This window comes from Mirounga angustirostris, unplaced genomic scaffold, assembly GCF_029215605.1.
Source record: "Mirounga angustirostris isolate CCGP_5_RB_7025 unplaced genomic scaffold, mMirAng1.0.hap1 SCAF_15, whole genome shotgun sequence".
In the NCBI taxonomy this organism is placed as follows: Eukaryota; Metazoa; Chordata; class Mammalia; order Carnivora; family Phocidae; genus Mirounga; species Mirounga angustirostris.
The window spans coordinates 6,735,739-6,749,123 of NW_026991723.1; the positions used below are offsets into that span (position 1 = coordinate 6,735,739).

Sequence of the window (13,385 nt, forward strand, 5' to 3'; positions counted from 1 at the left end):
AAAAACAAACGAGACGCCATTTTTTCGGTCTCACAGCCTGACCAACTTTGCGGTTTGTCAATACCGAGGGTTGACAAGATGTGACGAAATGCTCTTAAAGAGATTGTGCTTTGTGTAACCTTTCTGGAGGGGTGATTTGACAATACCGGTGGCTTAAGGGCTTTGATTCAGCAATTTCACTACCAGGAAGTTATCCAACGGTTATTTTTGTACCAATGTCCAGTGATTTATCTACAAAGATGTTTATTGCAGCAGTTTGCAGGAAAAACCAGGAAACTAATTGCCCATTAGTAGAGGAACTTAAATAAATTATGGTATATTAATACAATACGATATCAGTCTTTAAAAAGAAGAATAGATATGTATGTGCTGATACAGAAAAATCTCCAGAATGTGTTGAGTTTTAAAAAAAATTTGCAGAATTAGATATATTTGGTGTTTACATATCTATAGCTATCTAGCTATCAAGAGCGAATGATCCAATCTGTGTAAAAATACGTGCGTGTGTATAGAAAATTCCTGGAGAGAGAGCAAGAATTCTTAATGATGGTGGGTCAGGCTGGGAGGAAAGTTTCTGAGTTTCTTTGCTTTCCGTTTTTAGTTTTCCTGTACTATACGGTTTGAATGTTTTTCAATGAATATGTTATCCCTTAATACTTAATTACAAATTACAGTTGAGAAGCACTGTGGGGTTAGGGAAAGCTACAGGGGTTAAAACAGAAAGGGAGGAAGAAAAGTAAAACACTTTTTTCTCTTTGTTTCCATGAAGGCACAAAGTGCTTTGAGCCGTGCCTGGCTTGAAGTAAGCTCTATATGAATGTTAAGTATTGTTTTATTGGTTTTCCTCCTACCTGTCTCACTACTTCCCCTCAGGCTCTTTGGCAGGCTCCTCCCCTTCTAACCGACCTCTAATTTTGAAATTCCTCAAATTTTGGCCAGTGGGGAGGACCTTATCTGTTCTTGTGGCTTTAAATAACATCTGTGTATTGACAGCTTCCTAATTGAAATCCAAGCCCTGACCTAAAGTACTTCAGACTCATTTGTCTACCTGCTGACTTGACATCTCTCTCTTTTTTAAAGTAGGCTCTACACCCAATGTGGAGCCCAATGTGCTGCACCCCCGACATCTCTCTTTGAATGCATATTTTAAATTTAACATTTACCAAAAAACCCTCTTGATCCCACTCCTTCCCTAAACTTCTTCCTATTTTCTCCATATCAATAAATGGCACCACCGCCAATCCCAAAAGAGGCCAGCCTTAATTTATCCCCCTCCTTCCTCTCCCATGTCTGAACCAAAGTAAATTTTGTTATTGTTGTTTTAAAGATTTTATTTATTCATCTGACAGAACAAGAGAGCACAAGTAGGGGAGTGGCAGGCAGAGGGAGAGGGAGAAGCAGGCTCCCCACCAAGCAGGAAGCCCGATGCGGGGCTCCATCCCAGGACGCTGGAATCATGACCTGAGCCAAAGGCAGACGCTCAACCATTTGAGCCACCCAGGCACCCGCAAATTTTGTTATTTTTACTCTCAAATACATCTTGAATCTGTCTACTTCTCTCCAGTTGTAATGCTTCCTCCCTAGCCCAGGATACCATGATCCTTCTCGGGCCTACTGCAGTAGTCTTCAATGTCTCTGTTCCATTTTTGCTCATTACAAATCTCTTCACAGTTACCAAAGAGACTTAAAAATATATGTATATAAATCAGATCATGCCACACACCCCTGCTGTATCCATTAAGTGCTTCCAGCACAAATAACAGAAACCCCAGCTAATAGAAACTTAAACCATAAGGAAAATTATTTTCTATTTAGTAAAAAGGGTGAAGATCAGTGTTCTCAGGATTGGTTTAGCAGTTTGTTGATCAAGGACTCAAGTTCTTTCTATCCTTTCCACCCTCCTAAGTCTGTTGACTTTCATCTTCAGGCTTGTCATGGTTGCAGGATGGCCGCCATAGCTCTGGACATTGCATCAAAACAGGACAACAGCCAAACAGGAAGAGAAGAGGCAAAAAGCTTTATTTACTTGTGGCTCTACTATCAGAAATAAAAATGTTTCTCAGAAGCTTCCAGTGACTTCCCCTTATATCTCATTGTTCAGAATTGGCTTAAATAAATTATGATTCACTCCCTAAAGTGAGACGCATTGCCACCCAAGCAAAACTGGAGCTCCATTAGCAAGGAAGAAGAGCTTATGGCTATTAGGTAAGCAATCACATTGTCTGCTCTAACTTTGAGTTCCTATGCTATCTAATGCCAGCCAACTCTTCAGTGTCATCTCTTAACCTCCTCTGTCCCCTGCCCAGGTCTCTCTTAGTATGCTCACTGGCCTCCTTCCGTTTCTCAAACATATCAGTTCCCTCCCTGACTCTTCACATTTTGTTGCTCCCTTCACCGGATATCTTTTCTCTAGTACTTTAAAAGTCCTGCTATCGGTCATGCTTTTCTTTTTAGATCTTAGATCAAATGTCATCCTCTTAGAGAAGCTTATCTGTCCACTGGGTCTAAATTAGGTTCTTATGCCCTCTCCAACCTATAAACTTCTCTCTCACCCCCAACACCCAGATTCCTTCCTAGTATTTGTCATACGGTTATTATCTCATGTTCACTTATCATCTTCCCCCCACCCAGGATGTAAAGCCCACAAAGGCATAGACTGTTTCTTGTTCACCATTGTACCTCCATTGTCTAGAATAGTACCTAGCACACGGTAGGTATTCAATAAATATGTGTTGAATGGATGAATAAAGAATGAATGAATGAATGGAAACAAGGATAAAAGGAAAGGTGTGGGATTAAATAAAGACAGAAGAGATGGACTCTCCCCCCCAACATGGGTCGTATTCTCACCAAAACCGTGAAGAAGGTGGCCTGAGTCATCATTGAGAAGTACTACACACACCTGGGCAATGACTTCCATACCAACAAGCATGTGTGTGAAGAGATTGCCATCATCCCCAGCAAAAAGCTCCGAAGCAAGATCACAGGCTCTGTCATACACTTGATGAAGCAGATTCAGAGGGGCCCAGGGAGAGTAATCTCCACCAAGCTGCCGGAGGAGAGAGAAAGGAGGGATAATTTTATGCCCGAGATCTCAGCCCTGGATCAGGAGATCCTGACACTAAGGAAATGTTGAAACTCTTGGACTTTGGCAGTCTGTCCAAACTGTAGGTCACTCAGCCTGCACTTGGGATGAATTTCAAAACACCACGTGGAGCCGTTTGAATATTTCTGCTGTGCTGTAATATCTTCAATAAACCTTGGACAACAACCTTAAAAAAAAAGGGTGAAAAAGGAATGCAAAGAGATATATTTTTGTAGGAGAATAAAGGGTGGATATAATGACATCATCTTAGCCATTGCTGACTTTGGGGCCTAAATCCTTCACTTGAGTTCAGTGGATACTTTTTACAAGTCTTGGAACTAAATCAGACTCTTTTCTATTTTCTTACATTGGATCATAAATATAATTCCTAGGAAACTGCTTTGGGTCATAATTAGCCTACTGCTCCCATGGACATAGAATTAGTCAGCTGACACTCAAAGGAGCAAATTAGTTTTCCTGAGCAGAAATTACTTTAAAATGAAAGGATATGGACTATGTAGTCCAGAACACCCAAGGGCAGTCCTTATGGAAGGGTTTGTGTGGTATTAAGTAAGATTGAGCCTCCAAAAGCCAGTGAATCAAAGTAGAAGCCAAAGAGTAACATATGAGTCTGACTCATAAGCTCTAATAAAGTTTGTGAAATAGATCCCATGTGTGAGTCCAGATCCCAAATGACTTCAAGATTGTTAAAAGCTGTTCAACTGCAATTTAATTCCTTCCTTGGATGCTTTCCTGATACTTGGGGAAAATTCTGAAGAAGTATGTGCACTTAAAGAAATACTCAGATTGACAGCTCCTGTTTTGGATATTCATGCAGAGGCCACTATTCTTTTTTTTTTTTAAGATTTTATTTATTTATTTGAGAGAGAGAGAATGAGAAAGAGCACATGAGAGGGGGGAGGGTCAGAGGGAGAAGCAGACTCCCTGCCGAGCAGGGAGCCTGATATGGGACTCGATCCAGGGACTCCAGGATCACGACCTGAGCCGAAGGCAGTCGCCCAGCCAACTGAGCCACCCAGGCGCCCAGAGGCCACTATTCTTATAATACAGTGCTTCTTTTTTCCTTAAGTTGGTTTCCCTCTGAATCACTTGGAAAGTATTATGTATCTCAATAATTTTCTTAATCTGCATTTGAGGTAAATAAATCCACCATGTTTTCTCTTTAAGTGTCTATAAGAATTCTACTGAAGGGCATTTCATAGTGATACCACTAAGAGTCCTCTTGATGGGCTATTTTAGGACAGAAGGAGGTTCACATAAGGCCATGATTGTTTTTCTTATTTAAGTATATGTTAAATATTTTTAAGTTGTTATTATGAATATGTTTATACATGAAAGTATAGAATTATAATAAACACCATATATCCATCACCCAGATCAAGTTATGAAGATTTTGCTGCATTTGCCTTATCCATTCTTTTTATTCATTTGTTGTAGCATTTGAAAACAAAATCTTAGACATCAGATCATTTTACTACTACATATTTTAATATGTATACATATATCTAAACACTGTTGATATTTGCCTTACATAAACACAAGGACATTATCAACATTATCATACCTATCAAAATTAATTGCTTGGTATTATCTAATGCCCATATCACAATCAAATTTCCCCAATACTCTCAAATATTCTCTTTAAGTTGGTTTGTTTGAATCAAGGTCCTGTTTGTTTGAATCAAGGTCCTGTCCCAATGATGGCTACATATTACATATTACATTTCATTGTTAGATTTCTGAAGTATTGTTTAATATAGAGCATTTTCCCTGACCCTTTCCCTTTTTTTTTTCCCCCTTAACGTCATTGACTTGTTGCAGACTAAGCGGTCAGTTGTTCTACAGAATGTCGCACATTCCAGTACATCTGTTCGCTTCCTTGTGGTCTCACCGACATGTTTCTCCATCCTCCATATTTCCTTTAAGTGAAGTTAGCTCTAGAGCAACACTGTTCGATAGAAGTTTCTATGACGATGGAAATATTCTACTTGCCCTACCCATTACTGTAGCCACTAGCCGCATGTGGGTATTCAACACTTTAAATGTGACTGGTGTGAATGAGGAACTGAATTTTTTATTTTATTTACTTTTAGTTAATTTAAATTTAAGTAGCTATATGCAGCTATCTTATTAGACAGTGCAGCTCAAGCAGCTTGATTAGATTCAACCTTACCTTTTTGGCATAAGTGTTTCTTAGGTCCTTTTTGTGAATCACATAGGGAGAGAGGATGCCACCTTTAGTGATGTTAAGATTAATCAGTGGGTTCATTAACTTTTTAAAAAATATAAACTTCATCTTTATGCAGTTTATGAGAATCAAGGAAAGAGTCCAGCATTGTTCATTGAGCTTTTTTATACCTTCATAGTAAAAGTTAGAAAGGCAAACTTTTCTGGATATCAAACTGTGGGAAAACTAAACTGTTAACATTTCAGAGAAAGATTTTGGAGAAGGCAGATATAAAACAATTATTTCTTGGGTCTCAAGGCTAGACCTGTGCTTTTTAAAAAAAAAATTATTTGAGAGAGAGAGTGATTGAAGGGCAGAGTAGAGGAAAAGGGACAAGCAGACTGCATGCCCAGCGTGGAGCCCAACAGAGGCCTCCATGTGGGGCTTGATCCCATGACCCCCAGATCACAATCTGAGCTGAAACTGAGTTGGGCAACTCACCCAGGCGCCTCTGGGTCTGTGCTTTAAAAAAAAAAAAAAAAAATCAGGGCGCCTGGGTGGCTCAGTCAGTTGGGTATCTGCCTTCAGCTCAGGTCATGATCCCAGGGTCCTGGGATGGAGCCCCACTTTGGGCTCCTCCTCAGTGGGTAGTCTGCTTCGCCCTCCGCGCCTCCCCTTGCTCCTGCTCATTCGCTCTCTTTCTCAAATAAATAAATAAAAATCTTTAAGAAAAATCAGTGATCTGAAAATGCATCATTGCTGGAATAATCCAGATTGTTTCCTGTACTTGGATCTTTTTTTTTTTTTCTTTTCAGGCATCTCACAAATGCTAATGAACAGCTCACTTCGGAAACTCAATCTGCTGGTGTTGTTCACATTTGCTAATGAATAATTCACTGTCTCAAAAGATTGTAGGCCTAAAAATGAGTCTGAGTCCAGACATAAACTCATGGCCCAGAACAGGACCTTGAGGTCTTTTTCACTTACTATTGAATACAGCTTCCCTTGGAGAGACAATTTGCTCTAGTAAGTGGGCATGAAAGTGCTGCAGAGAATAGCTCCTCTTTCCTTACCTTCTGCTTTGTCAGATCACCCAGGAAGCCCTTCTTTGTACTGTAGAAAGGAACTGATGTCAGGATAGAGGGCAGGACAGTGGTTCTAAAACTTGGTTAGACTAACTCTATCTCTTCCAGACTCTGGTGAAAACGACAGCCTCTCTTCCCAGAAAAATGCCCATATACACATGCAGAAAACGTTGCCTATTATTTCAGGGGCTTTAGAACCCCTGAGATGGCCAGGGGTCATGGGATAAGACACACTGCACTGGGAGCAGAAGAGCAACCACACTTGCAAGGGTATTTTCAAGGCGTGCAGTATATAGGATGCTGACCCCAAAAGCTCAAGAATCCCTAGTTACCCAGATTTAGCCTTTTTATTGTTTTACGTTTTCTACTTGTTTTGATTTGTTTTCCTATTTGGACTCGATAATGCAAATATTTGGCAAAAATATTCGAAAAGTACCTAAGGATATTCAGTGAAAAGGAAGTTTCTTCTCTCTCTCTACTCTAGGGCCCCTCCTCCGAAGAATCCACTATTAGCAGTTTCTAGTGTATCCTCTCAGGAATATTCTAAGCATGTATGCCCATATCGTATCCCCTGTCTCTTCCAAACGGCAGCATACTTCACACATTTCTTTGTTCCAGGCTTTTTGCCCCCATTAGTCCTATATTTTAGAGAGTGTTTGTTGCTATGATGTACAGCTCTGCTTTATTCATTTTCCATGCTGCCTAGTGTTCCATCTTTTTTTTTTTTTTTAAGATTTATTTATTTGACAGAGAGAGACAGCAAGAGAGGGGACACAAGCAGGGGGAGTGGGAGAGGGAGAAGCAGGCTTCCTGCTGAGCAGGGAGCCCGATGCGGGACTCGATCCCAGGACCTGGAATCATGACCTGAGCCGAAGGCAGACGCTTAACGACTGAGCCACCCAGACGCCCCGCATAGTGTTCCATCTTAAGGCTTAAGCATAATTGATTGAATCTGCCCCTACTTAATGAACATTTAGGTGGTTTCCAGTATCTTTTTTAATTTTTTAAAAAATATTATTTATTTATTTTTTAAAGTAAACTCTACACCCAGTGTGGGGCTTGAACTTACAACCCCGAGAACAAGAGTTGCATGTTCCAGTGACTGGGCCAGCCAGGTGTCCCCAGTATCTTTTTTTTTTTTTTTAGACTTATTTATTAATTTTGGGGGGGGAGGGACAGAGGGAAAAGGAGAGACCGTCTGAAGCAGACTCCATGCTAAGCAGGGAGCCCGATGCGGGGCTCAATCTCAGGACCCTGAGATCACGACCTGAGCTGAAACCAAGAGGTGGTCACTTTACCCACTATACCACCCAGGCACCCACACCCCCCTGCCCCAGTATCTTTTTTAACTACAAATAATGCTGCAGCATGTATTTTTGTGTATGTGTGAAAGTATATTCATACACACCCATTCCTAGCAGTGGAACTGCTGAGTCAAATGAAAAATTTTGATAGACATTAACAAGTTGCTCTCTAGAGAGGTTTACATGTGGTAGGCAGAATAAGAGCCCCCAAAGCTATCCATGTCCTAATTCCTGGAACCTTTGAATATGTTATCTTCTGTGGCAAAGAGGAATTGACATTATAGATGGAATTAAAGTTGCTAATCAGCTGACCTTAAGATAGGGAAATGATCCTGGGTTATCTGGATGGGCCAGTTGTAATCACAAAGATCCCTAAAGAGAGAACCAAAGACATGGCAGTGTGATAAGGACTTGGCTCAAATTTGCTGGCTTTGAAGTTGGAGGAAGGGAGCTAGGAGCCAAGGAATGCAGGTGACCCCTAGAAGTTGGAAAAACAAAGAAAGGAACAAGGCAAGGAATGCAGCCCTGCTTCTAGCTTTGCTTTTAGCCCAGCGAGATCTGTGTTGGATTTCTGACCCACAAAACGAAAAATAATAAATGATAAATTTGTCTTGTTTTTATCCATTAGAGCCTTCTCTCTTTTTATTTTTATTTTTTTATTTTTTATTTTAAAGATTTTATTTATTTGAGAGAGAGAGAGCCTGAGAGGGGGCGAGGATCAGAGGGAGAAGCAGACTCCCTGCTGAGCCTGGAGCCCGATGTGGGACTCGATCCCGGGACTCCAGGATCATGACCTGAGCCGAAGGCAGTCGCTTAACCAACTGAGCCACCCAGGCGCCCCTTGACTTACTACTTTTTTTTTTTTAAGATTTTATTTATTTGCGAGAGAGATAATGAGAGACAGAGAGCACATGAGAGGGAGGAGGGTCAGAGGGAGCAGCAGACCCCCCGCTGAGCAGGGAGCCCGATGTGGGACTCGATCCCGGGACTCCAGGATCATGACCTGAGCTGAAGGCAGTTGCTTAACCAACTGAGCCACCCAGGTGCCCCCTTTCTCTCTTTTTAAATAGTTTCCTTCTTCATATGAGCACTCCTTTCTACATTATTTGAGGAATGTTTACAATTTCGTGTCTTATCATTCATGTTTTTGGTTCAATGGAAAATTTGCAACTGTAATTATCTGACTGTTACACTTTTGTTCTTTGCTAATTAACTCTTTGGAAAATTCCCATGTGGGATTGGGCCATTTTTTTTTGGCAGTGGCTAGGATGTGAGCAGGAAGTGCCGAGGTGTCATTTCGGCAGGGCTGATATCACCGCTGACCAGCCTGCACTGCAGAAACGCTGTGGGAATAGAAGTTGGTCAGTGGGATTTGTTTTCTGCCACCAAGATGGCAGCCTCAATGAGTCACTACTTTGCAAGACGGGCCAGAGGCACTGTGTATGCAGAAACGTTTACATCTCCATGGTAGCTCAAGTGACCATGGTGAGTGAAATTAACAGAACGTAAATATTCCTCATCAACTCATTTAATACCTCCAGGGCAGACTAGCAGTAGTAGTTGTACCCGGTCTTTTCTCATTGTGCATGTTTAGTCTGCCCTGAAATGGTGTTGGTTCCTAAACTCAGGAGCTTCCCTGGGTGAAATCTGAAACTGGCTCCTAGATCTAGAGGACAGTGAGAGATTGAAGAAAGAGGCAGGCCACTCAAGATTAGTAGGTGAAAGTTTTTTTTTTTTTTAAGATTTTATTTGTTTATTTGACAGAGAGATAGCGAGAACAGGAACACCAAGCAGGGGGAGTGGGAGAGGGAGAGGCAGGCTTCCCACCGAGCAGGGAGCCCGATACGGGGCTCAATCCCAGGACCCTGGGATCATGACCTGAACCGAAGGCAGACGCTTAACGACTGAGCCACCCAGGTGCCCCAGTAGGTGACAGTTTTAATAAGCAAGGGAAATTACACAGGAGGCTTGTCTTAGGCAGCCACAAGATGACTAGAGCTCTGCACCCACCCACCAGAAACCTAGAAGTTTATTTGGAGGACTTAACTGGGTTCAGTCACATATACCATCCAGATGGTCTCAACAGCATTTTGCTGTCTCAAGGCCTGTGTTCTTCAAACGACTCCTGTTGTGAAAATGGTGGGTAGAATGTACACTCAAGGACAGTGGAGGGGGGTGAGGAGCTTCCAATTGCCCTGGTCCACCTTGTGGGTCAACCCGTGGTCATTGTCTTCTTGATGACCTCCTCCAACATGAGGGAGCCCCCTAACCCCCATACGTTGAACCCTACAGACTGGCTTGACCATCTCTGTATTTAACATCTCTTCAAAGATATTTATTGAGCATCTGCTATGCTAGGTATTTAGAATATGAACTCTTAGCCATGCAGAACTAACAGTTTATGAAGACAAATAATCAACAATCACAGGAACAAGTGTGAAAATGCTATTGTGGCAGTTGCTACAAAGAAGAGACACATGGATTTGTAGTCAGGAGATTCTTCCTTGTCAGGGAGAGCCGAAGAAAGGCCTGGGTGAAATATGTAGATCTGTGTACATATGTTTGTATGCCACCATAGGTAAAGGGCATAGAGTAAGTAAAGGACCTAGAAACATTGCATAGCCAGGTAGAGGAGGATGAACAGAGACAAAGAACAGCCAGAGAGTTGAAGGGAAACCAGAAAAGGGCTTGTATCCAACCTGAGGAGCCAAGCAAGGAGAGTGCAGTTAAGACTAGTAAGAGCACAGGATGGGACGGTGTGTCTGTATGATTCAACAGGATTTCTATGCCGCAGGGGCTGTGAGGTGGTAGGGCACACCTGGATTCAAGTGTGGTCCTGTTCCCCTTTAGCTGTGTGGCCTTGGGGAAAAGGCTGTCTGGCCTCAGATCTTGCATCTGTAAAATAGAGATGATACCTTCCTCCAAGAGTTATTGTGGAGATGAATTAGCATATGCAAGGGGTCTAGCACTTTGCAGCTTCTCAATAAAGATTGGTTCCTCCCTTTCATTATGTCTCTGTCCACTCATTTATTCATCTGTTTTAGCTGTTACTCCTTGATGATTTAGCATTGGTTTTGGTGACTTACCTGTGAGGGTCAACACCGGTCCTGTTCCCGTAATCCCTGCACTTGCCTGGGTACCAGCAAGCTGTTGTGAGCCAACAAATCAGTTCTCTGGATATGGGAGGGAGCCAAGCATACACCTATGTGCCTCTTGGTATGCAGACAGACAGAGCAACAGGGATTGTGTGAGGACATAATATACCCTCCTTCATCATACTGAGCTTTTCCATTCCAGGGAAAGGAACTCCAATTACCAAAGTGAATGCCTAATTCTTGTCTCAGGACATGTTTGTGCACTTGCACTCCTGCAAATGCAGAAACCTCCAATAGTTTAGTAATAAATGACTCATCACAATTTCAGATTTCTTTCCAGAGACAGCATTGACCCTCCCAGATTTTTCAGATGGGCTAGAAGCAGCCACTCCCTCCTCCTTTCCTTCATTTTGGTCTATCAAATACAGTGAATGGACAAAAATGCAGTTTCCCCTACTGGTTAAGAGCTTTTCCTCTGCCTGCCACCTCCGATGGTTTTTAGTGTGGCCCTGCCTTTGGCAACCACTGTTAACTATTAACCACTGGGGGATAACGTAATTCCCTGCTTGCCTTAGGTTAATGAAACGTCAGAAAAGAGAAACGGACAAATATTTCCATTGCCAAATAGAAATACAAGGATAAGTCTGAGATTGAAACGGCTGGTTTCTTATTATTGACGGGGGCCATGTTTTCCAAACCAAACACAAGGACATAACATTTCTCAAGCAGGAGAGTACTTTCAGGGACAGGCTACTCTATTAATTGGAATTTTTTTTTTTTTAAAGATTTTATTTATTTATTTGAGAGAGAGAGAATGAGAGAGAGCAAGCACATGAGAGGGGGGAGGGTCAGAGGGAGAAGCAGACTCCCCGCTGAGCAGGGAGCCCGATGCGGGACTCGATCCAGGGACTCCAGGATCATGACCTGAGCCGAAGGCAGTCGCCCAACCAACTGAGCCACCCAGGCGCCCTGGGGTAGGAACTTTTTTTTTTTCCATTTTTTTTATTCTTATGTTAATCCCCATACATTACAACATTAGTTTTAGATGAAGTGTTCCATGATTCATTGTTTGTGCACAACACCCAGTGCTCCATGCAGAACGTGCCCTCCTCAATACCCACCACCAGGCTAACCCATCCTCCCACCCCCCTCCCCTCTAGAATGGGGTAGGAACTTTTGAGAACAATTGACGTATGTCCCCTGGGGCTTGGGGGTGCATACATGTGAACATACAGAGTATTCGCAATAGAGTGACTGTTATTTCCGGTCTAGGGATTTCTTTCTTTCTTTCTTTTTTAAGATTTTATTTGAGAGAGAGAATGAGAGAGAGAGAGCATGAGAGGGAGGAGGGTCAGGGGGAGAAGCAGACTCCCCGCCGAGCAGGGAGCCCGATGCGGGACTCGATCCGGGGACTCCAGGATCATGACCTGAGCCGAAGGCAGTCGCTCAACCAACTGAGCCACCCAGGCACCCCTTTTTTTAAAGATTTTATTTATTTATTTGAGAGAGAGAGCACATGAGGGAGGGGAGGGTCAGAGGGAGAAGCAGACTCCCCGCCGAGCAGGAAGCCCGATGCGGGACTCGATCCGGGGACTCCAGGATCATGACCTGAGCCGAAGGCAGTCGCTCAACCAACTGAGCCACCCAGGCACCCCTTTTTTTAAAGATTTTATTTATTTATTTGAGAGAGAGAGCACATGAGGGAGGGGAGGGTCAGAGGGAGAAGCAGACTCCCCGCCGAGCAGGGAGCCCGATGCGGGACTCGATCCCGGGACTCCAGGATCATGACCTGAGCCGAAGGCAGTCGCTTAACCAACGGAGCCACCCAGGCGCCCTATTAATCGGAATTGTTAAAGAAATTCCAGGGCTCAGCGGTCCCATAGCTACTGAACATGGGAAGCACTTAAATGATACCGGAGCTAATGATCATATTCCCCTTCCAGAACGGACCCTGTAGACATCTTAACACAGTGACGGGGGCCATAAAGAGAGGAGCTCCCCCAGCCTCCTGCGACCCAGCCACCAGCGCGGCACCGGGTCCTGGCGCGGCCCGCGCGCAGCCCGGGAAGCCCGTTCGGCACTGCGCGTGCGCCGAGCCTCGCTCGCGTCCCAGGTGGAAGGTGGCGCGTTCGGGCGTTCATGGCAACGCCACGCGTCCGCCTTCTGGAAGCCTTGGCTCCAGCTCCCGCACTGTGAGACCCGTCCGGGTGGGGGGACCGGGGCTGAGTCCGGGGTGGGGACGGGTGGGGGGACGAGGGGGCTGGGGGCAGGGGCAGCCGCTGGGAACGTCTGCCCCAGGGAGTGAGCTACGCCGGGAAAAATCGGTCCAAGGCTCAGCACACAAGGATCTTTTCATTCCAGTCCTTTCGCCCACGCAGGGAACGATGCCTCTGGAAGTGGTGGTAGAACTACAGATCCGGGCGGTAAGAGAAGTCGGCGAACCTCCACTCCTCGCTCCAAATCAGACTCTTTCCCCCGGGCTCCTAAATGGTCGCCATCTCCTACACCACCTCCTCCCCGCCTCACCGCACACACATCATCATTATCTTTTGGGGCAGATCGTACCTGTGTCCCTAAGAGCTCTACATTGGTCTTCCCTGATTTCTTAACCTTTAATTCAGCCCAACC

General features: G+C 43.9%; 1 protein-coding gene and 1 pseudogene across 2 annotated transcripts in view; both read left to right on the forward strand.

The window, feature by feature from the left end:
* Nucleotides 1-2,833: 2,833 nt before the first annotated feature.
* On the forward strand, nucleotides 2,834-3,272 carry LOC123849316 (small ribosomal subunit protein eS17-like; annotated as a pseudogene).
* A 9,576-nt stretch (nucleotides 3,273-12,848) lies between these two features.
* The window catches only part of SPATA6L (spermatogenesis associated 6 like), a 73,950-nt gene continuing 73,413 nt past the window's right edge, over nucleotides 12,849-13,385 (forward strand). For both annotated transcript variants that reach the window (XM_064579994.1, XM_064579996.1), the window contains exons 1-2: nucleotides 12,849-12,949; nucleotides 13,136-13,180. In XM_064579994.1, coding sequence (XP_064436064.1) covers nucleotides 13,142-13,180 — 39 coding nt within the window. In that variant the 5' untranslated portion in view covers nucleotides 12,849-12,949; nucleotides 13,136-13,141. The remainder of the gene's footprint in view (nucleotides 12,950-13,135; nucleotides 13,181-13,385) is intronic.